This window comes from Oryctolagus cuniculus, chromosome 9 (assembly GCF_051225735.1).
Source record: "Oryctolagus cuniculus isolate XC-2025 breed Fujian yellow rabbit chromosome 9, ASM5122573v1, whole genome shotgun sequence".
NCBI lineage: Eukaryota > Metazoa > Chordata > Mammalia > Lagomorpha > Leporidae > Oryctolagus > Oryctolagus cuniculus.
The window spans coordinates 92,954,509-92,978,793 of NC_142875.1; the positions used below are offsets into that span (position 1 = coordinate 92,954,509).

Below are 24,285 nucleotides of genomic sequence, written 5' to 3' on the forward strand. Positions count from 1 at the left end.
TCCTTGGTCCTCAGTCGGGGCAGCTGTGAGGTCAGATGCATGGGGCCAGAGCCAAGGAGCAAATGCTGCATTTGCTTGTTTCGGGGTAAACAAGCTACTCCTGGGCCCATCTCCTGACACCAACCATCCCTAACCCATGGTCTTGTCCTTCATTGATGTTATTGCAAGAAGCTTCCTGGGGAATCCAAAAATGCATTCTTTGTCAGCCTGTGTTAATTAGTGTTTATAGTGACAGAATACAGTTTATATCCAGATCTGACTTGGGAAGCAAGTGCAGGCAGCGCAGGAGCATCTGTGAGTGGATTCCACACCTGGAATTCTGAATCATCAGTCCTTGTTTTTGTTTCTCCATCAGGAGGATGTTATTGGCCCTACATGGGGATTCCTTGCTGGGCGAACAGGAGAGGGAAATTTTAGGACACATAGTGGAAACTCTCTCTGCAGTTCCAAATTGTAGGAGACAGTCATGTCATTCAATGCAGCATATTGGCGATCCTGTTGACATGTTATTGACTGTTTGCCCAAACAGGGTCTTTCCAACAATTCTGGACTGTTGACTCCTTATGTCTCTCTGAGAGCACTAGCCTTTGTCTCAAGCTACAGCAGGAAGGCCCCAGGTCTGTCTACTCCATGGTTAACACCAAGTGGCTGTGTATGTGTGTGTGTGTGTGTGTGTGTGGTGATTGGTGTCAGTCACTGCAAAAACAATTCACTGAGGATGGAATCTTAGAAAGTCTTAGAAAGTCTGCACACCTGTCCTGGGAGATGGTGTGTGGGCTAGTGCTTGGACATGGCTTTGGATCCTACGTCTGTGACTTTGGTCAAGGAGATTAACCTCTGGCTGGTTTGGTTTCCTCATTTGTGAAATAGGAAGAGGACTAGTAGGGACCTAGTGAGGATGCTAGGAGGATGAAGTTTGCAGCTCTGGAGGGTGTGTCCCAGCTCTTATTTTCAGCTTATCTGGTAACTGGAGGGTGAGGACTAAATCCCAAGGCTAACACCAGGCTACTTCAAAAATTCTGTAGAATTGTGAAATTAAAACCCATGCATGGTTTTCTCATATGCATTTTAATAAACTTTTTGAACATCACTCATATGCATGGGTTTCAAATTTTTTGCACTAAAATAAACTAATATTTTAATTCCACTTTCCACAAACTTTCTTGCATGCCCTCATAGAAGAGTTTATCCTTTTTTTTAGGAGTTATTTATCTGAAAGGCAGAATTACAGTAGCAGGAGAGATCGAGATTGAGATTGAGATCAAGATAGAGATAGAGATAATCTTCCATCCACTAGTTAACTCCAAAATGGCCATCAAGGCTGGGGCTGGGCCAGGTTGAAAACAGGTGCCAAGAACTCCCTCTGGGTCTCCCATGTGAGTGGCAGGGGCCCAAGCACTTAAATCATCTTATGCTGTTTTCCCAGGTACATTAGTGGGGAGCTGAATCAGGAGTGGGGCATTCTGGTCTTTAACCAGCCCTTGTATGGGATGCTGGATTACAGGTGGCAGCTTATCCCACTGTGCCACACGCCAGCCTCAAGAGCTCATTCTTTATCAATCTACGGCATGCACAATGTTTTGACTTCTGCTGCTGTCTCTGCTGCTGGAGCCACACTTTGCACCTGCCTCTGGATAGACAAGGCCAGCAGCATGAAGGTGAATTCTGAGTTCATCAGCTTCTAATGACTTACTTGTACAGTCCTGCTTGAGTTCAGCAATTTTGTGATAGTACCACTCCTTAGTGAGTTCACTCAACCAGTACATTCCCATCTCAGGAGCCCCGAGGGGCTAGTGTCAGGACCCCACCCCCAATGGATATCAAAGCCAGTGGACACCTAAGTTCTTCATATAAGTAATTTTCATGTAATAGTTTTCGCAGATCATAGGCACATTTTCCCATATACCATGGATAATCTTTAGAGGACTCATAACACCTAACACAGTGTGAATGCTGCATAAATACTTGATAATACTGGACTGTTTAGGGAAAATGACAAGAAAAATGTCATTCTGTGTTTAGTAAGAAGGACTGACTGTAAGCAGTGAGCACCTGCTAAGCACTGGATGTTGTTCTGTGTGTTAAGTCAAGTCCTTGTCACTATAGAATGTACCTTACAATGTGGAGGAGAGATAAATAAATCAGAGGGGAGTGATCATGGTGGGGAGAGATTAAAAAGGGTGAAGGGGTAAAGAGTGTCTTTCTCCAAAGTGCCATTTTACACAGGACAGTTAGGGCAGCATCTATGGTTAGGAGACATTTGAGTAGAGGCAAGGAGTAAGTCAGCCATGCAGGTGGTTGGGCAGGAGCATTCTGAGCCAGGGGAACGGCAAGTGCAAGGGTCCTGAAGTGGGAGCTGCCTTGATACTTACGAAAACTTCTGGTAGTATGGTGTGTGGGGGCAGAGAGCTTAGTGGAAGTGACACTACAAGAGAGTCAGGCAGATCACCATGAGGACTTGGGCTCATCTCTCTGATAGGGTGGGAAGGGACTGAAGGGTTTGGAGCAGGTAAACTGAGATCTGTATGATGACTTGGGTGAGAGATAATGATAGTGGGTCAGGATGGTGACAGTGGAGATGGTGAGAAGTGAGCAGAATTAGGACATATTTAGGGTGTGATGTGAGGACAGAAATTGTTGGTTTGGATCCAAGTGTGAGTAAAAGAGAATATTTAAGGAAGATTCCATGGCTGTGGCCTGAGTACTAAGCTACAGTCATACCCTGCATATGACATCTCAGGCAACAATGGGACACATATACCATGGTGGTTCCCTAACGTTGTGACACAGCTGGAAAATCCCTATGGCCTAGCGATGTCACAGTTGTCAAGATGTTGTAGCACAATGAGCTCCTCACATGTGTAGTGCTGCTGCTGTTTGTGTAAACACGTAGCATGTACAGTTATCTACAGCAATCAATACTTGATACTGAAAATAAGTGGCTGTGTTACTGGCTTATGTATTTAATACACAATATGCATTCTAACATTACTTTAGAGTGTACTCTCTACTTACAAAAGAATTGCCTGTAAAATTGTTGTGTTCCCCGGGAACAGCCTCACATCTTTTACTAGTGCTTCTCTTGATTGTATTGCTTTCTCTTGTGCTTGATTGGATTTCATATTGTTTTGTTCATCATGGTTCTATGAAAAAAGGAAAATGCCATATCTGTCTGTTTATCTGTCTTTACACCCATCCATCCACCTACCTACCTACCTACCTACCTACCCACCTTATAGCCTAGGTGTTTAGTAGGCTATACTATCTGGGTTGTGTAAACTCACTCACAACTATGAAATGGTCTAATGGTACATTTCTCAGAATGCATCCTCATTAGAAGGTGACACACAGTTGACTTGTGTGATGTTTCTTAGGAAGGAATAATGATAGGAATCAAGGGCTTGTGAGTGTGCTTCGTTTTGGACATGTTGGGATTGAGATGCCTGTTACAGAAGTGGCCCTATTGAGATGGGAGTTAGCTATCTGAGTGTCAGGGAGACATTGGGATACACCCTTTGCATTTCATTGGGAATTTGAGAAAGGGATTGGAGTAGGAAAAAGGAGCTGAAGGAATTTTTGCCAACAGTCCCTAACCATCATAATTTTACTCCTCAATTGCTCTCCAAGTTCTAGAGGGCTCTTCTATGGGCATTCACCACTTTAATCACAAAGACCGAAAAGCCCTGGGCAGTAAGGTAGAAGAGAGTAAAGAAACTGCCCAGAAATGGGTCAAAGTGACTACACAAGAAAGAGGGCTGCTTGCTCTCAGTCTCAGCAGCTACAAGCGTTGCAAAGAAGAGAAAAAGAGAAGAAAAGAGTTAGTGATTTTAGGGCTGATTGTTAGTGCTTTAGAGCAGGAGTTAGAATGAACCTTTTTCTAACATTTATTTCAAGGCTGGCCTATTATTCTAGAATTAGGGACAGTTTAAAAAACTTTTCTTCTAATTGCTTTTCAGCTGGTCATATGTAAATGTAATAAAAATGAAGAATAAAGAGGTGACAGGTTGAAGACAAATTCATCAAAGCTAGTTTGTTGCCCCATGGGAAGCTGAAACAGAACTGGAAAGAAAATGATTTGGACGAATCAAGTTGCAAACAGCATGTAGTTTTTGCAAGGCAGAAAATTTATCATTTATCTATCATCTATCATCATTGTTGAGTAAGTGTGTGTTTGTGCGAGAGAGAGACAGATTTTCCAATCTCTTGTTCATTCCCTAAAGGCCTTTCTGGGCCAGGCTGAAGCTAGGAGCCCGAGACTTAATCCAGGTCTCTTAGGTGGGTGACAGGGACCCTAGTACTTCAGTAATCTGTCACCTGCTCCCTCCGAGTACAACTTAGCAGGAAACCAGGACATGGAGCCAGAGCCAGGAATCAAACCCAGGGACTCCAGTAGGTGACACGGACATCCTTTTTTATCTTTTTTTTTTTTTTGACAGGCAGAATGGACAGTGAGAGAGAGAGAGAGACAGAGAGAAAGGTCTTCCTTTTTCTGTTGGTTCACCCCCACAATGGCCACTACGGCAGGCACATTGCGCTGATCCAAAGCCAGGAGCCAGGTGCTTCTCCTGGTCTCCCATGCAGGTGCAGGGCCCAAGGACCTGGGCCATGCTCCACTGCACTCTCGGGCCACAGCAGAGAGCTGGACTGGAAGAGGAGCAACTGGGACAGAATCTGGCGCTCTGACCAGGACTAGAACCCGTGTGCCGGCACCGCAGGTGGAGGATTAATCTATTGAGCAGCAGCGCCCGCCAGACATGGGCATCTTAACTGTCATCTTAAGGCCAAATGCCTGTCACATGGAATTTCAGTCTTAACTTGAGAGACTGTGTTAGCTGGTAGATGTGTGTACAGCACTCTTTCCTCGTTGGTCTTCTCAGTTGCATCTTCTTAAGAAAATGTCAACTACATCCTATTTGGAGTTGGTTGTTGGGATCTGAACAGTACATATTATGCTGGTTAACAGAATAGTGTTGAAAGCAGAAGTAAGGCAGTACAAAGGACATTTGAAAACCCCGGCTCTTCCAAAACAGCAATCCACAGAGAATTTTCATATCATCAAAACTGCAACTGTAATTCCACGACTCTTAATGTTATCACCATGCTCCGACAATTTTTTTTTTTTACATTTAAGTCAGAAAAGGCTTAATGTAGTATAGAAGAATAATGTCACTAAGAGTTAGCATTGAATCTGCATGCATTTTTTTTCTGTCTGAAGAAAGTCTCCATTGTGCAAGGTTGAGATTTGGGACAGCGGTTACAATGTATGGATGATCTTCCTTTAAGATTTACACACACACACACACACACACACACACACAGCTTATACTTTATGGCACTCAAAAGATATTTGTAAATGAATGTCCTTACAGACTTGTCATCTTTCTGGGAAACACTTTCTCCAACAGAGCCAGTATTTCTGGTGCATCATTCGTTCTTTAACAGAGAAAGGAATTGATCAAGAGGAGACTCCTTTGGGGCTGCCATCCCTCCAGCTTTTTGGTGTTCTTTGTCATCTGAGTCTGCACGGGTGTGTGTATGCATGTGTGTTTTGATGGGACTCCGGGGTAAGAAAAGAAGACCTTGCAACTTAGCAGGCAATCTAAGGCAGAATAAGTTTTAGCTGCAATGACATTATGCTCTCACTGTATCTCTGAGTCTAAATAATGTGGAAATAGTGAGTAACCAGGAATTCTACCAGTTTTCAGGAGAGTACTGGATTTGTAAGAGAGAGACCTCATAAGATTTTCCTATTTGCCTTTAAAGAAAGAATCTGTCTATAAATACAGAAAGGTATAGCTCTCCAGATGTTTTGAAACAATTGGTAATGTATTAAAAATGTAAGCTACTGTTTTCAGTCTTTGAAATGGGAAATAAAATGACTTCTGATTGTTTCTGAAGCCGCAACAGGATCGACATATGTTTTCAATGACCATGGTCTAGCAGGCATTAAGTTCTAACTATAAATTATTTGTTGCAAATGGAAAATGAGTTGTCTGAACGAGGTAAAAAGAAATCCATGTCGTTGTGTTTGTGAAATCTCAGGCTTGGGTTTGTATACCGAAGATCTCAGGTTTTCTTACTAAAATTTCTAGCTTTGTCTCAAGGTCTGAAAAAGTCCCATGGTCTAAGAACATGTTCTGGAAAGAGCTGGATAAAGGCAACCAGCGAGGGCCACCTAGAGCGTGACACTGCTGGAATGAAAGGGCGTTACATTGTGAGAATGTCGACCACAGCCCCTGGCTTATAACCCAGCGTCATGCCCCACGTTAGAAACACAAGAACAATGAGTACAATTTAGTCCTGCTCCAATAAATTTGGAACGTCTCTCATTTATTCCATTGGATTCAGCCTCTGTACTCAGAGACTGTGCAGGTATAACCTGACTCTGTGCTCAGAAATAGCCAAGGCAGGGGTGTCTGGGAGTCATGTTTACTTCTTCTTGTGTCTCAACAGGTTTACAAAGTTATCTCATTTTTTTCTTCCTCAAATGTCATATGCATTCTTTTCTTCATTCCCATGAATATATAGTAGGGAGCAGTCATGTTAAGTGCATTTGCCCTTGGAAAATCGTTTTCCTTCTTTTTAATTTTTGGCTTTTACACTCTCCAAATGGACCAAGAAAAAAAAAACCCTAGTGTTCTGGAAAGCAAAAAATGTGATTTTTTAAAAAAATCATTGCATACAATTTTCAAAAGTCAATAGATAGCCTATATTTAAATAGCAGCAATCCCATAAATACTCATATCTATCAATCACCTTTATTCGCAAATAGACGATTTATGTCTATTACACCGATTTAAAGGGAGAATGAAATAAGTGCTATTTTGTTTGATTAGCTACAAAATCCATAAAGGCAAGGGCAAATTAGAATCAAATTTGAAAGAATTTATTTCATTTTTCCAACTACTTAAAAATTTAAAACAGACCAATGTACTTTGTGGATTTGGTTTTCCTATGGTTGCAATGCACGTTAGTGTTCTGGAGTGAAGGCAGAGGAAATCTTGAAGCAATCTGATGAGGTTTCCTGCCTGGGGTACACCCAGGCTACCCACCTCACAGCACTTATGGTGTTTCCATTAGAGACACAGACTGTCTGGAGCAAATGACTTTACCAGGGATATTTGTCTCTGGGCGGTGGGGCTCAGCTGTGGCTTGGCAAATGCTGGTCCTGTGCAGGTGCCTGTGGCTTTAGGAAGAGCTGCACTGGAACATGGAATTGTGTGTGTGAGGAGGAAGATGCTTTCACTCTGTGTGTGCAGCGGGCACGCATCCCCATGCACACACATATTCATACACACAGATACAGATACACACATATACAATATAGCATCCCACATACACATGTGTTCCTATACACATATGCATACAGGTACACACATACATATATAGACATCATATCCATCCTGCCTTATTTCTTATACAATTCATCAATATGTAGCACTAGTGTTTTTTCAATTATGTTGTTTATAGAATGTTCTGAAGAGTTTTGATCTTTGTTTATAAAAATAACTGATGGACTCCCCAACCCAAAGCAGTGTAGAGAGCTTTGATAGTCCTTTGCCTACATCTGGAAGAGCCCTTTGATTTTTAATGTATAGAGAAGCTACTGGTGATGGTAAAACAGAAGTGGGCAACCAAGGTAGACAGAAGGGGTGGGGGGAGCCAGAACACATTTCTGCATCTGATTAAGACCCTCACCTCATTGACTTGTATTGTTGACTGTACTCTCTGTCTTGTTGGCTTACTAATTGTGCATATTTTTCAGTGGCATCTACTAGTTTATTGGAGTTTCCTTCTTCCTGAATTCCCATCTTGTCTTTTTGCATGATATTGTTTGCTGTTTATGAGACAGTAGCTTAGGATGGGCACCTTTTTTGTTGTTTGTTTTTTCGTTCGTTTGTTTTCTGCTAGGCTCACAATGTGCCTTCCTTGCCCTCCCATCCTCCGTAGCCCTGAGTAGAATGAGGAGCAGTACCCTAGTCTGGCCTGTCTTGGTGTAGCCCTTGAGGGCCTGGGAGTCCATGGCCTGCCCCTGTGGCTGGTTCAGAGGTGAATTCAGGAGCCATGGGCACATACTCCTCTCCAGGGGCCTGCAGAGCAAGAACTGAGTTAGAGAGAGTGAGTGAGGGAGCAAGGGGTGGGGCAGGGAGACAGGAGAGGCGAGACAAGACTCAGCTTCTGGTTCCTATAATTATCCAGGCTGCAGCCCTTGTTTTTTTTTTTTTTTTTTTTAAGAATTATTTATTTTTATTTGAAAGGCGGGGGAGGGGAGAGAAATCTTCTATTCATTGGTTCACTCCCCAAATTACCGTAATGACTGGGGCTGTGCCAGGCCAAAGCCAGGAGCCAGGAACTCCATCTGGGTCTCCCATGTGGGTGGCAGTGGCCCAAGCAATTGGGCTATCTTGCTCTGCTTTCCCAGGAGCAATAGCAAGGAGCTTGATTGGAAGCAGAGTGAACTGGTATTCTGATAGTGGATGCCGACATCGCAGGATGTGGCTTAACCTGCTCCGCACAACCCTGGCCCCCAGCCCTTGAGTTTAATGCTACGGGATTTTGCACTTTCTGGAAATTTCTCCCTTGTCATTCAATTCCGCTTCAGTGTATTAGGTTACTCGCATCCACACGAGGCCTCACTGATTTGTCTGTACTGGGCAGACGTCCTGCATTCTGAGGTCTAACCTTCTGGGCATGAAGTCCAGATCCATGGACCAACAGGAAATTCAGGAAGTCAGGTGCCGCATCCTCAGCCTTTGGGAGCAGAGGGGCTGGTGAGGGCAGCAGTGCTCTGTAGGGAGGTCTTTGTGGGGTAGGCCTTTGGGGGGCAGGCGGGCTCAGGGCTGGGTACTGAGGAGAGTGCAGCCCTGGGAACTTCTGAAAATGCACATTCAGCTTCTTCTTTATGGGTGGCAGGGAGCCATCTGTTGGAGCCATCATCTGCTGTTCCCCAGAGTGTGCTTTAGGAGGAAGCTGGAGGCACGAGTGGAGCTGGGGTTTGAAAACTCGTCATCAGCATCTTCACTGCTTTGTCAAACACCTGTGCACCCCTCCCCACACTCTCCCTCCTTTCTAACTCAACAGGATGGTCTGTGGGAATGCAGGAGCTTGGGGTCTGGTGTGTGGCCTCCTCTCAGGACCTAGGGAGCCACAGAAACCCAACACGACACTGAAGCAACACCGACTTGGCTGGGGTCCAAGTACCCCACCTCACCCCACTTCCACACCCTCCCCACTCCCTGCACCACCTCTTGCTTGCAAGATCTCCAGCGACTCTTTTCTTACTTCTCCTTTGTTGTGGCTTTAATTTTATTTTTATCTTTTCAATTATTCAGTCCTGCAGGGTCACCTTGGCCCAGCATGTTGCACCCAATGAAAACAAGAAAATGCGGTTCTGTACTGTTGGTGGCAGTGCCTGGAGGCCCTCAGTCCCAAGTGGTCTATATTTTGCCCCCAGCAATGCTGGAATTCAGGGAATGTTTCTGGAGGGCTCCCGAAATGGAAGAAGTTTGCTCATATGCTTCATATAGCTGGAGGGAAACATGGGTTTAAGCAGAGGCGACCTAAACAGCTGCCTGTATTTTCCAATGCACGCCGGTTTCCATGAAACCCAAACAGCATTCACAAAGAAGGGAGCGGCACGATATAATAGGCAAGTCGCTGACGCACTGCCTTTCGTTAGATCTGTGACACCTAGCCAGGTGCTCATTTATAGGGCTGTTTGAGACTAATTGCTGGGGCTTTGGGCCAATCCGTGTGATTACGAGGAAGTTTCAGAAATACGTGCAATGCACAGATTGTCAACTGTAAAGCCCAGGGAGCCTAAGGCGCAGAGCTGGTGACGCAAGGACACATCATGGAGTCGTCACAGTTTTAAGTGTTGCCTATCATTGGGCACTTGGGTGCTAAAAGCAGCTTGGAATCAGAGTTAGAACTTTTCTGTTTTCATGGGATGCAGAGAACAAGTTCATGAAAGTGTGCTGGGCTGGGTGAGGCAGAGGGCCATGGGGCATTTATCTCTGGTGGTCTCAGGGTGGGGACCCCGTAGCTCACGGTACTGCTGGCAAGAAGAGTAAGGAACTTTCTGAGAGGCCAAAACTCCAGGAAAAGTCACATGCCCAAATCGAGGTTTCACATGACATTGACCTGACGCTTCGTCAATGAGCAAGTGTCTGTTTTGCCAAGTTTCTAAAGCAAAGTCTGAAGAGTGCATGAGATCCACGGAAGCTAGAGTTTAACTTACTTGCCCAGATTTGAGTCCATCCATAGGAGGGGAACTTCAGAAAGTTCTGGGAAAAAGAATTAAAAACGTAAATTTATTTTGATATTATTTTTCATACTACAGGGAAAATGAATACTATGAAAAAAAGCTATGCATGACTTTTTTTTTTTTTTTTTTTGCAAAACAAGCTGATATTTTAGTTCCATTTTCCCGTAAACTTCCTAAAATGCCTTCACATTTAAGGCTCTGCAGTGCTGATTACCTTACAGAGCAGGGCATGGGAAGAAGCAGCTGATCTAGCCGCCTCTGAGTCTCCTATTTCTGACTCTAACTGAGGGCACACCTTATCTCTGAGCTTGCTGGGCAGGGAGAGAAGGAAGTCGGGAATGTGTTGGGTGTCCTGAATGACCTGTGTTTTGCTTTTGTGCTGTCAACAAATTCTCCCTCAGTGGATGGGGAAGAAACAAAACCAGAGCTCTCCCCTTAGAGCTGTAGAGCAAAGGAGGGAGAAAGAGAGAAGGAGAGAGAGCAAAGGCTTCCTCACCACATCTGTGGATGGGCAGGAGTGGGAGCAGGAGTGCCGATCAGAGTTTTATGATTGTGCAAGATTTTCGAGAAGCCTGCGTCACAGAGGAGCAAAAAAAAATGAGTTCCAGGAAGGCATGGAAAGAAAAAGTCATTTGAAGACCAGGTGGGAACACAGCTAATCCAGGATTTTCCATATTCATGCTTGTTGGTCTAGAGTAGACACAAGTGGGGTCCCAAAGGAATTCTGGAATTGATAATAGTGGTCATCATCTTTAGGTGGTCTCAGAATCACCCACAGCAAGTGCACCTGTAATGTGAAGCACAGGCGAAGCCTTGTAGACAAACCTAACTTTAAAGAGAGGGTGGCAACGTGAAAAGCCCACTGTAAATAGGCACATTGTGTCAACACACACCAGAGCAGTGTTACTAAGCCACGATGGCTGCTCCCCCAGCCCCCCCACACCAGTCTTGGCCACGATGGCCAGCCATGATGCCATGCCAGCTACTCTGCTCCAATCTGGTTGGGGGGAGAAGACAGACCTGAGTTGCTTCTACTTTCTCTTGATGGTATTTTCCCCAAACATGACCTGTTCACAAATTTTTGCTTTTTATTTTATGATTTGTTTATTTGTTTGAAAGGCTGAGTTATCAAGGGAGAGAAATGGGAGAGAGAGGAGAGAGAGAGAGATCTTTTGTTTGCTGGTTTGCTCTCCAATGACTGCAATGACAAGGGGCCAGGTCAGGATGAAGCCGGGGCCAGGAGCTTCATCTGGATCTCTGTCCTGGGTGCAGGGGCCCAAGTACCTGACTATCTTCTGCTTTCCTAGATGCAGGCAGCTGGATCAGAAGTAGAGCAACCGGGACTTGAACTAGCATATGGAATGCTAGATTTGTAGGCATTAGCTTAACCTACTGGGCCACAATGTCGGCCCCACAAGCTATTCTTCAAGCTGCAGAATATTATTTCAAAGGGACTAGTCTTTCCTTTGCTGTCATTGACATTTGTGACTTGGGAAGTTTCTGATTCATGCTATTTTTGGGAATCAGTCCCAAGTCTGTATCCAAAGCTTAGAGCTGACGGGACTGGTGGATCCAGAATCTCTTTGATGAAGGCTGGCTCCAAGGAGTCAAGAAAAATGATGGATGTGGAGGGATAACACGGTTTCAAGGTCAAGGACAAGAAGGAAAATGGAGAACATTGCTACAGTTAAGAGCAGTAATTATGATGGCAATGTAGATGTTCAGGAATTGTAGTGGCACGATGAGGCTATAGGCTTTCACCATATCAAACAGGCTGAGTGCAAGTGGAAGGAACAGAAAAACACATGTAAAACATATTCCGGGATTGTTGAGTAAGTAAGCATCTGCATACTTAAACGGCAGTTTGACACCTGGAAATTATGACTAAACTGAGTTCTTGTCTTCTAATATTTTAAGAAAGCATAAGAAATGCAATCAGTTTTTAATGAAAAATTTCTCTTTGCCTTTGGGAATCTCATGTAATGGGTGCAAGTCAGTCCTTGTTATGTGAGCTGATGCACACTCCGCCTAGGGGTGGGGCCCAGCATCCTGGCGATTCTGTTGCATTCAAGTGTGAAACCCGGAGTTTTGGATTAATTTTTCACCGTCAGCCACAGAATTAAGTGTGGATATCTGGATCAACAGTGCCCATTGTGGAATATTGGAAACTGGTGAAACATGCAAGCTCTCTGGCCCTGTCCCAGACTCCTTCATTCGGAGACTCTGGGCTGGGACCTGGCAATCTGGCTAACCAATCCTGCCATGCGAATAGGATGCGTATCGACATCTGAGAACCAGTGTTCTAGAAAGTTGCTCCTCCAATTCTGTGTTCATAAGGATCACCCGAGGCTCTTGTTAAAAAATGATGTTTTTTCTGTAGGTCTGGGGTAAGGCTTGCACTTCTGCTCTTCCAAGGTGTTTTCCGGGTGCTGGCCAGTGCTGGGGATCCAGAGACCACCATGAGTGTAGCCAGGTTCTGAGAGATGATGGTCATGGCGAGAGCATACCTCTCCTGTCGCAAGTGGACGAGGAAGCATTCTGATTAACATGCCCTTCCCCTGTGGGTGTAGCTAGAGTGAGTCAAGATCTAAAAGGAAGGATCTGATCAGTTTGTGAGTTCCTGAATGGGAAAGCCTAAGGCTCTAACTTGGGTTGTTGTGTAATTTCTCTCCAACATAGAGTAGGCACTAATACAGGCTTATAGGAAGAAAGATTGGGGGCCCTAAGTTACTCCAAGAGGGGCTGTGCTGGAGCAGTTGGGCAGCATCATTCTACTGAATACTTGGTATCTACAGGGAGAAGGTATTGGGAAGCTGGAGAGGGAGCGAGAGCAAGAGTGAGAGCGAGCAAGAGAGCGAGTGAGAGAGAGTGAGCAAGCGAGCCCCCCCCATGGCCCCACGGGAAAACCAGGAATGTCCTGGAGCCCTCTGAGGGTGCTTTTGCTGCTGTCAACACCCAGCTCATTTTGTCTCTCTGGCACAAGCTCATCTTTTTAATCAGATTTTGTTCATTCAGAGTCTGTGCACTCAGCACTAGTCATTTTCGCTAAACCCCATTTCTCCCTCCCACCCTTTCTGTAACTGCCACTGAGGTGGCCGTGCACATGTGGAGGCTGGGCAGGAACCCCTGGGGGCCGCCACCAGCAGCCTTGTTTACCATGGGAACCCAGGCCAGGCTGCACTTGCCTCTGCCTGCAGATGGCTGCCTTTCCCCTGCCAAAAGTTTCCCAATGAACCCAACCTTTCTCTCCTTCATTCTCTCATGCCCTCAGGATGCTCTTGTTGGTTAATGTAGAGATCAGAGCTTGACCACAAGAGGCTTCCAACCTAGCGACTCCTTCTAGTGGGTCTCTCATCTGACGGACACGGTCTACACTGTTGGTCTTTGACCTTTTGTAAATTCCAGAAAAGGAAGCATATGGGGAAGTCGGTTGAATGGGACGTTCATAAGTGGCATGACTTCCAGCTGTAGGGACTCTCAGAGGCTTGCAAAACTCAAGAGAGATTAAAGTGCACTCCTGGCTCTTTGGATTGTCCAAAAGCCTGGGGAGCAGTGATGACCGTCCTGTAGCTGGCTCCAGTCCTTGCTGGGACAATGGTCTGCTCACTGTTCCTGATACTTCTGTCCAGACCTTCTGGAAGGACCCCAGCCCGTGTGCTGATTCAGTCTGCATACAGGGCTTAATACAATAGAATTATGAGATTCTGGAACTTTTGTCAAATAGTTCTATTTCCATGTACCTACGAAATCCATTAAAAAACAAGATAGGAACTTGTAAAAGGCTCATCCTTCTATTTTTTTAGAGCAACAAATACCTGGATTCCACAAGAGGACCAGCACTTAATACCCACAGGAGGACATTCCAGAGACAGATTTTTGTTCCAGTGCCACCTACACGGAGAGAAATTGGCATGGCATTCGTTGAGGAGCTCAGCAAACCCGAATCAGGCTATCTGGCGGTAACTCTCAATGTTGGGCCCACAGTGCGTTTGGGGCGGGGGGTTGAGCTGCACGCCTGCCTCTCTGTGTAACATTAGTAATACTTCAGGCCGTGACAAACGGCAGCAGGCACAGTTTGTCAGCCCATTCAACTCAACGGAAAATTTGACCTCTGCAAAGACAATGGATCAGGCGGCTCCAACAATTCCTCACCTGTTTCACATATTTTCTATAATGCGTCTATCAAATGCCTCCCCATCAGTGCTCTAGCGAGGATGAGAATTTGATTTCACAAGTAGGAATGTCCAGCAGGCAAATCCATCCACTTTCGGATTTGCAGGGTTGTTTTGGAAACATGATATGTGGACGTGGCTGCCTTTGTAAATGCACACGATTCGGTTCCCAGCATGTAACGTGGGGCGCTGCTGGTGAATGTGGAGCTTAACCTCCCTGATGGATTCTCAACCTTGTGTGAATAGGCTTTTCTATTTTTTCTCTTTTGCCTGAATCACTCAGTTTTTTTTTTTTTTTTTTTTTTTTTTTTTTTTTTTTTTTTTTTACAAATTGAAATTCAAACCCAGAAAAGTGCTGTGGCCCTATGTGGCCATCGTACCCGCTCTCCCCACTAGCTCCAGAGCTCTTGGTGGAGAGCACAGAATTGATCCTCCCTCCAGCAAAGCATCCCCTGCACTGCAGACTGACAGTGCAGAACACAGCCCTGGCAGGAGGCAGCATTGCGATTTGCTTGCTGCAGGGAGTGTCAAGGACAGCCTGGGACAAGCGTGGTGCTGCTGTCACAGGGGCTGCCCTGGTGCCCAGGCTTAACCCTTCTGGCCAGAGTCTGCTGGGATTGCAGCGAGCTCAGCCCCAAACCTTCTGGGGTGCTGGCAGGGTTTAGTGCTTTCTGTAGTATTGTCCCAGCAAAGGCCTTCTTGCCTGTTCCCAGCCCTCCTCCAAGACTTGTCTGTTTTTCTGTGCTTGTGCTGCACCCCAGCCACTAGCCTATGTTTTAAAAAATAAATAAAGAGAAAGAAACAGCAGGACAAATATTATACCCCTCCCACCCCTCAAGAATCCTTAAATGGACATTCTGTCACCCTTGTCCTGCCCCACCCAGGGACCTCAACAGAAGCAGAGGAAGCTTAAGTGAGCTCATAGACTAAATATAGAGCTTCCAGAAAGGAAAGTGACTGTGCTTTCTGTATGGGATTCTCCATCCTGGCTAAGCCAAGATAATAATAACTCATGACACGCTGTATTTTCGCTCGCTCCTCTAGCACGCCAAGGACTTGATTCAAGGTGAATCCCGAAGCAGGGGCCACTGTCGCCACCTCCCGCTTCTGGGTCCACTCAGGGGCTCTTTGGCTGCTCTCTCCCGCTGCCACCTTTGCCCAGACCCTTCTGTCTGGACCTGCTATAACTGGCCCACCTCTTGGTAACACGTGCACAGTGGTCTAGCCAGCCTAGCTGGTTGAAGGCCATGACTGCCCTTTGCTGTCTGGGTCTTACCCAGCAGAACTTTAAGATGGGAAGCTGTGCTGCTAACCCGGTTCTCAAAACACTGCTATGGTTTGGCTGTGGTGTGCCCCCCCCCTGCCCCCACCATGGTTCCTGTGTGTACTAGGAGTTTGGTCCCAGTGTAGTGAGGCTAAGATGGTGGGATCTTTAAGAGGCAAGGCCAAGTGGGAGGAGGAAGTGAGGTCATTGGAGGCCTTGCTCTCAGAAGGGGTTAGCATAGTTCTGTAAGGAGCTAGGTTAGTTCCCACTTGATTAGGTTGTTATAAGTGAGATTCCCCCCACCCCACCCCGCCTCAGCCTCTAGCTTCTCTAATCTCATAGGTAGCACTTCTGTGGGTGGCCAGTTCCTTTTTTGTTTCTCTAGTGTGCTGTCACATAGCCAGGGAACCCTCACCGAGACCAGGGGCCATGCTGTGTGGACCCACCAGCTCCCAGGATTGGGAGCCAAATCAATCTCCTCATCGCGCATCCAGCCTCAGACATTTTGTTGCAGCAAAACACTGGACAGACTAGGAGGAACACTTCGCAGAGTGCCACATATTTGTAGAGTTAGTGGAGCCCATACTTTCTGAGAATGGCTTTCTTTTGGAGTGATAACCTGTGGGGAGCAATCCGGACTAGACTAAGTTACTCGAATTAGGACTTATTCTATGCATCTGCTCTCCCACAATATGGCGCTGGGAGAGAAGTAAACAGCTTCCGCACAGCTGCCTCCAGTTCAACCAATTAACTGTAGGACTTGCTCCTGATTGGAGGAGAGCAGCGTACTCGGCGTGTGGGCAGCCGAGTTGGGATTGGCGGAGGAGGACTATAAAGGAGGAGAGAGACGGCATGCACCGGGAACATCTATGGGGAACATCTAAGGGAACCCGTGCAGCCCCCGAGAGAACCGGCCGGCGGTGTGCCGCTCCCCTGCGGAAGTGGGGAATGCGGCCAGGGGGAACTGCCCTTCCACGGAGGTGGAAGGGACAGTAGCCAACCCGGGAAGAACCAGCAGCAAACCCGGGGAGGGCCGAGCAGACGAAAGAACAGCGCAGGGTCCTGTGTCGTTCCTCCGCGAAGAGGGGGAGCGACAATAACCTAGATTTTTTTTCCTTTAAACAATGTAAAAGGAGTGGTAAGCATTTGGCACAGTGGTTAAGGTGCCCTTTGAGGTGCCCATATTCCATCTCCGAGCTCCTGGGTCCAAATGCCTGCTCTGCTTCTGATCCAGCTTCCTGCTGGTGGGCACCCTGGGGTGCAGCAGATGATGGCTCAAGTACTTGGGTTCCTGTCACCCAAATGGGAGACCCAGGCAGAGTTCTATGCTCCTGTCTTCAATCTGGCCCAGACCTGGTTTTTGCCAGCATTTGGGGAGTGAACCAGGGATGGGAAAACTTTCTTGTGCCAAGGGCCATTTATGTTATTTATGACATCATTCAGGGTCCACACAACATGTATCAGCTTCAAAATTATCTTGCTACAGATTTATTGAATTTCAAGTCCCATCTTTGGTTGCCTTGACAGGGCCAGACCAAATGATTTCGTGGGCCTTATGCAACCTATGGGCCGAATGTTCCCTCTCCCTCCATCCCTCCCTCCCTCCCTCCCTCCCTCTCTCCCTCTCTCCCTCTCTCCCTCTCTCCCTCTCTCTTTAAATCTCTCTCTTGGTCTCTTGCTCTCGCTCTTGTTCTTAAATAAAGAGTGCATTAAATGATATGAAATTTCCATATTTGCTCACCCATGGTGACAATTTCATGATAGTGTTTTGGTTTAGCATGAGCTCAGGTGGTGGAGAGGGGCTGAGAACTTTAACAGCCCTCACATTTCCTACTGCTCTTTGTGCTTCAGCGAGTTTCTGTCTTCTGGTTGACCAGCCACGCTTGGAGAGGCATTCCCTGGAAATGGCTGCCCAGGAGTTCATCTGCTGCCTCTGCTCATGCTGGCTCCTCTGTCCTGGGCAAGGAGTAGTTATTTCAGGCAGCAGGAATGCCATGATGAGGCCCTAGAAACAGAGGCAAATGGACCCTTTCTTGAGGAACCGAGGCCTTGGGAATGTGGAAGTTCTCTGCTGTCCACGAAATAGGAGGGGTCTTCACAAAGCTCATGGAAGATAGGATGAAAAGATAAGTTTATTTTGGTGCAAAAAAAAAAAAAAAAAGAAAAAGAAAAACAAAAAACCACTACAAACCACCCAGGCATATGAGAGGTCTTTAAAAAATGCATGAGAAAAAAAACTATGCATGCATTTCAACAACTTTTTTGCAGGATGAACTTATGCTTTTATTCTACTTTACTAGGAGCATTTTGGAGTCCCTGTGCAGGGCAGGGAAGAGGCCTACCCAGTGAGGTCTTGATTGGAGCCTTGAGCAGTTCTGCCACATCAGGTGCAAGTCACATGTTGATTTCAGGCACTCTCCTTCCATTTGCTCCAAGAGTTCCCAGTGCTGTCAGCCTCTCTTCACCCTTCCTTCCTTCCTTCCTTCCTTCCTTCCTTCCTTCCTTCCTTCCTTCCTTCCTTCCTTCCTTCCTTCCTTCCTCCTTCCCTCCCTCCCTCCCTCTCTCTCCCTCTCTCCCTCCCTCCTTCCCTCCCTCCCTCCCTCCTTTCCTCCCTCCCTTCCTTTTTAAAGATTTATTTATTTATTTGAAAGGCAGAGTTACAGAAAGGCAGAGGCAGAGAGAGAAAGAGAGAGAAAATCTTCAATCCACAGGTTCACACCCCAAATGGTCACAACAACCAGAGCTGGGCTGATCTGAAGCCAGGAGCCAGGAGCTTCTTCCAGGTGCTGGTGCAGGGGTCAAGCACTTGGGCCATCTTCTCCTGCTTTCCCAGGCCATAGCAGAGAGCTGGATAGGAAGTGGAGCAGCTGGGACTTGAGCCGATGCCCATATGGGATGCTGGCCCTGTAGGCAATGGCTTTACCCGCTAAGCAATAGTGCCGGTCCCTCTGCACCCCTTCTTGTTACTGAGGATGTGTTCCCCAGCCCCTGCTTCGTTAGAAAACTAGGGGTGAGACTGGGACAACAATCCTTACATGTGGAAGAGTTTTTCCTTCTCCAAACACAAGCTTGGCATTTCTTAAACCCAGTAGTAATGTTGCAAGGACATCAATGCATGGCTGCCAGTAGCGTGGACTCGGCCGGGCCATGTGTGGCTGGCACCGCCTGCCATACCTGGGCTGTCCTTTTGCCTCTGGGCTGCACCTTTGCAAGGGCTTCGCTGGCCACACAGGCAGGGAGCTCTGCAGCCTCAGGACTCCAGGGCCAGGTGCGAGGATGCGTTTTTCCAGCAACAGTGATGTGTGGCCCCTGGAACTCATTCCCTTTCTGGCTTCTTCTCAGGCATCTCACTGGCTCCTCTGCAAAACTCTCGCTTCAGAGGACAGGCTGACGCCCCGCTGGCTGCTACGCTGGACACCAGCGCGTGTTGGCTTGCTTTTGATGGCACAGACTTTATTGGCTCTGGGGGTCAAGTTTCTGTGCAAACCTTCGCTACGGTGCATGCCGACGGAGTGAATTCAGGGACCATAATAAGACCTTGCCATATCTCTTAATCCTGTTGGTCTTAGAGTGGGATCGATGGGCAAGCCAGAAACAACTTGGATCTGGGAGGGGAAGATGAGCTCAATGCCTCTCGGGGGCAGTCTAAAGGCATCAGGGGATTTTCTGTGAACCCTGCGTGTCCTCAAGCCGGGGATGCGGCAGGGAAGGGATGGGTTTCTCTCTCTTCCTCGCACCACCAGTGCAGAGTGCCATGTGTTCTCCAGGCTCTGGAGTCAGAAGAAATGAGTGGGGTCCAAGGCAGGACTTCCGTTCACTGCAGCGGCAAGGGGCCCCGGCGGTCAGGGGAGAGTCTCTGCGTGTAGGTGCATATTCTGCAGGCCTTGCAACATGAGGTTCTGAGTGCTGTACAGCTCACCAGGAGGGCAGGAAGGAGGAGAGGAGAGCATCTTTCTGGAACCCCATAGTCCCAAAAGGCCCAAAGAGCCAGCCCCTGCTCAGTGGAAGCCTGTTACGGAGTAACAGAGCCCAGTGGGGGAGTCCACAGTCTTGTCTGTTCTCTGCCCCCAGGGCCCATCTCAAGGTGTCTCTCCTGGATGGAGAGAGGAAGTGGAGCCTGAGCAGCTGCATTTTCCAGGAAGAGCATTTGGATACGGCTGCATTCCATCCCCTCCTTCCTCCTGGACCTTGCACCTGCCGCTCCTCCTCAGTGAGCACACATCTTCCCCTGTTTACATCAGACCGTCCCTGACTCACCTCACACACCCAGCCGCCACATCCCCTCCTCCAGGGAGCCTTCCCAGATGCCCATACCTGGGGGAAGCAGCCCTGCTAAGGACTCTCCTAACAACCTGGACCTTTCCCGATTAGGGTTTATCTTTGCTGAACTGTCTCTGACACCCCCTCCATGTTGTTAAACTTTAAAAACATTTTTGTTTATTTATTTATTGAGAGGCAGATAGACAGACAGAGATCTCCTGTCTGCTGGGTCCACTTTCAAATGCCTGCAATGGCTGGAATCGAGCCAGGCCAAAGTCGGGAGCCAGGAACTCCATCCAGGTCTCTCATGTGGGTGGTGGGGGCTCAATGACTTGAGCCATCACTGCTGCCTGTCAGGGTGAGCATTAGCAGGAAGCTGGGATGGAGAGCAGAGCTGGGATGCGAACCCAGGCACTCTGATATGGGATGCAGGGGTCCCAAGTGGTATCTTAACCACGACACCAAATGTCAGCCCCTAGTTTGTTAAATTTGCTCGGGCGGACCCCTAGAGAGCCTCCCTTCATGAGACAGTGTATCAGGTGAGCATTTTTCAAGACTGAATGCAGGCTTGGGTCCTATCAGATAGATCTACATAATGCCCAGAAATCTCAAAGCAGAGAGGTCTTGCAGCCAAACACTGGAGCAATGGTTGTTAGCATTTTCTGAGGACTCTCCACCTGCACGGGGCCGCATATGCGTCATTCTCACAGACAGTGCTGCGAGTGAGTCTCCGTTTCTCTGTGCTGTGCTGACGATGGACCCCCTCTCCTGGGAAATGGAGATGTGAGAGGCATGGTGGGTCTATGAGTTAGGCTTCTTTTGCCCTAACCCAGATTTGGAAAAAAAGTAAAGCTTTATTTGATAGGGGGAGAGAGAGAGAGAGAGAGAGAGAGAGATTGATTGATTGATTGATTGAGGGGTTTCCATTTGCTGGTTCATTCTTCAAATGCCTACAATAGCCTGTGCTGGGGCAGGCCCAGGCTGGGACTCACGAATTCTTTTGGGTCTCCTATGTGGGCAACAAGAACTCTAGTACTTGGGCCATCTGCTGCTGCTTTCCCAGGTGCATTAGCAGGTAGCTGGATCAGCAGCGAAGGCGAGACTCAAACTGGCACTCAGATATGGGAATGCCAGCAATGCAAAGGGTGACTTAACCCACTACACCACAATACCCGCACCCCTACCTAGTTTATCAGCTGGGCCATTAACTGAGTGCATTAGCCAGGATAAGCCAGTCTCTGCTGTCGTAGCTGTCAGCACAGGCACATCCAGATCTCAGTGGTTTAAACAAAAAGCTCTTTGTTTCTGTTCCATATGTGGTGTGTGTCTCAAGCAGCAGGGACATCCTGCTTGGTGCAACCACTCAGGACCCAGGATGAAGATGCACTAGCTGACTCCGACGTTACTATTCTCAGCCCAAGGGTGAGGCTGCAGGAGAACATAGAAGCTGATGCATTTCTTCGGAGCACCCTGCCTCTTTCTCTTCAGGTATTTTGAATCCTGAAAATGTTTGCATTGGTGGTTAACAATGTATGCCTGGGGACCAGCGCTGTGGCATAGTGGGTAAAGCCACCCCCTGCAGTGCTGGCATCCCATATGGTCACTGGTTCGAGTCCTGGCTGCTCCATTTCTGATCCAGCTCTCTGCTATGGCCTGGGAAAGCAGTAGAAGATGAGCCAAGTCCTTGGGCCCCTGAACACATGTGGGAAACCCAGAAGAAGCTCCTGGCTCCTGGCTTCGGATTGGCTCAGCTCCAGCCATTGTAGCCATGTGGGGGAGTGAACCGGCGGATGGAAGATTTATCTCTCTCTCTCTCCCTTCAAATAAATACATAAATCTAAAAAAACACCCCAGAATATATGCCTTCTACGTGCTAGGAGGTAGGGATTCAGAGACCAAGGAGCCGTAGTTTCTGGCTTCAAGGATTTCATCCTCTAGTGAAGAATTGCAAAGCAGGTAGATAAGAAGGGACTGATTTAGAGATTGTTAATCTTGCTCTTTTTTCTAAGCAAGAGGATATACACAAAGTGAAAAATACTTGGGCTTTTCTACCGGTCTTTATGCCTCCTTCAGATATGGATACCCTTGTAAAATTGTTAGTAAATTAAAATATTCAGTTTGGTGCATGGTCTGCTCCTTAAAGGAACTCCGTTGGTTTCCTCACATCTCCAGGTTGTCTGGAACACTGCAGGTGGTCAGGACATAGGTCAGAACCAATGCACTCATGAATCGGGGGTTATTCACGGAACCAAGTACACTGATAGAAAACAGAATATCAAACATAAGGAATATGGAGCTGAGACAGGTAACCCACTTGACATTTGGTGAATTCTTTCACTGCCTGCAAGGGGACTAAACAAAGTGTGGGGAAATGAAATTAAAAGGTAAATTGACTTTGGTGCAACATGTTTTGAAATCCATGCAGACTTCTTTCATAATATGCATTTCCAAGAACTTTTTTGAAGTATAAGTTGCAAGTTGGCATATTTTATTTACTAAATATACTTTCAAAATTTTATTTATTTTATTGGAAAGGCAGAGAAACACACAGAGAATTCCCACCCCCAGGTTCACCATCCAAATGTTAGGATCTGGGAACTCAGTCCAGGTCTCGCATGTGGGTGGCCCAACCTCTTGAGCCATTACCTGCTGCCTCCCAGGGTGCACCCTAGCAGGAAGCTGGAATTGAGAGTGGAGCTAGAACTTGAGCCAGACATTCTGTTATGGGATGTGGTGCCCAAGTAGCATCTTAACTGCAGGGCCCATCGCCCATTCCAGCATATTTTAAAGAGGGCCTGCATCAGCAGTTAGAACCATAGTGTATTTGTGTGTGCATGTGTGTGTGGTTGTGTGTGCCTGTGTGCCTATGCACACATGTGTGCCTAGGTGCCTGTGACCCCCCAGGCTGACAGTAGTCACTTAATGAGAGACATCCACCGGAAGCACCTGGCATCCTTCAACGAGCCCAGAGTCCTTAGAAAAATGGACACACATGGAATCAGCTAAGTTGCTGCTTTAGTCCCTGGTGGAACTCAGGCAAGGGAGAGACAGCAAATTCCTCCAGCTTTGTGGACTGTTTGCACCAGTGGCCAGCTTTCCTTTAAGCTTGAACACACAAACAAATCATCTCTGGTTATTTCTAAAAATTGTACCAAAAATTCAACTTAAAAAATCAACTTAATTTTCTTTTTCTGTGATAAGGAGTGTAAAACCTACCTGGATAATATGCTTTAGGAAAGAAACAGCATCTTTAAAAAAAAAAAAAGATTTAGCCGGCGCCGCGGCTCACTAGGCTAATCCTCCGCCTAGCGGCGCCGGCACACCGGGTTCTAGTCCCGGTCGGGGCGCCGGATTCTGTCCCGGTTGCCCCTCTTCCAGGCCAGCTCTCTGCTATGGCCAGGGAGTGCAGTGGAGGATGGCCCAGGTGCTTGGGCCCTGCACCCCATGGGAGACCAAGAAAAGCACCTGGATCCTGGCTCCTGCCATCGGATCAGCACGGTGCGCCGGCCGCAGCGCGCTGGCCGCGGCGGCCATTGGAGGGTGAACCAACGGCAAAAGGAAGACCTTTCTCTCTGTCTCTCTCTCTCTCACTGTCCACTCTGCCTGTCAAAAAAAAAATTTATTTATTTACTTGAAAGTCAGAGTTACACAGAGAGAGAAAGAGAAAGAGAGAGAGAAAGAGAGAGAGAGAGAGAATCTTCCATCTGCTGGTTCACTTCCCAGTTGGGTACAATGGCTAGAGTTCTGCTGATCCGAAGCCAGGAGCTAGGAGCTCCTTCCAGGTCTCTCACGCGGGTGCAGGGGCCCAAGGACTTGGGCCATCTTCCACTGCTTTCCCAGACCAGGGCAGAGAACTGGATCGGAATTGGAGCAGCCTGGACTCGAACCGGCACCCTATGGGATGCAGGCACTGCAGGCGGCAGCTTTACTCGCTACACCACAATACCAGCCCTAAACAGCACCTTAAGGTAGTGGATTTGGCATCTCCGTGGTTCTCCCTGAAGCGCCCCTAACCAGGCAGAGCCACGGGAAGCAGAGGGCTGCCGGCTGCTTAATTAGAGTGGGAAGCAGGTTAAGAGGCACACGTGCTTGTGTTTTCCGGGTTTCCGTCTACAGAGGCTGAATGAGATCCCGAGCCCGAGTTCCTGATGGGGGACAGGCACATTTGTAGCCTGAGCCAACCTGAGCCATGGTTGTTCTGAACTGGATAAGGGAGGGCTCTTCCCTCAGAAGAATGTCTCACTGTTTGAAAGTCCACAATCCACTCTACGGGATTAGACGGGAGAACCATAAATTATCTGCGCTTTATCCTTTGAGTATCT

At 47.3% G+C, this 24,285-nt stretch overlaps 1 protein-coding gene across 2 annotated transcripts in view; it reads left to right on the forward strand.

Moving 5' to 3' along the window:
- Positions 1–24,285, forward strand: part of LOC149124667 (uncharacterized) — a 136,071-nt gene that overhangs the window by 107,032 nt on the left and 4,754 nt on the right. For both annotated transcript variants that reach the window (XR_016213403.1, XM_089304390.1), the window contains exons 4-6: positions 14,071–14,226; positions 19,775–19,913; positions 21,300–21,451. Coding sequence is in view for 1 of the 2 variants with exons in the window: in XM_089304390.1 (XP_089160516.1) it covers positions 14,179–14,226; positions 19,775–19,913; positions 21,300–21,451 (339 nt within the window). In the remaining variant the exon portion in view is untranslated. The remainder of the gene's footprint in view (positions 1–14,070; positions 14,227–19,774; positions 19,914–21,299; positions 21,452–24,285) is intronic.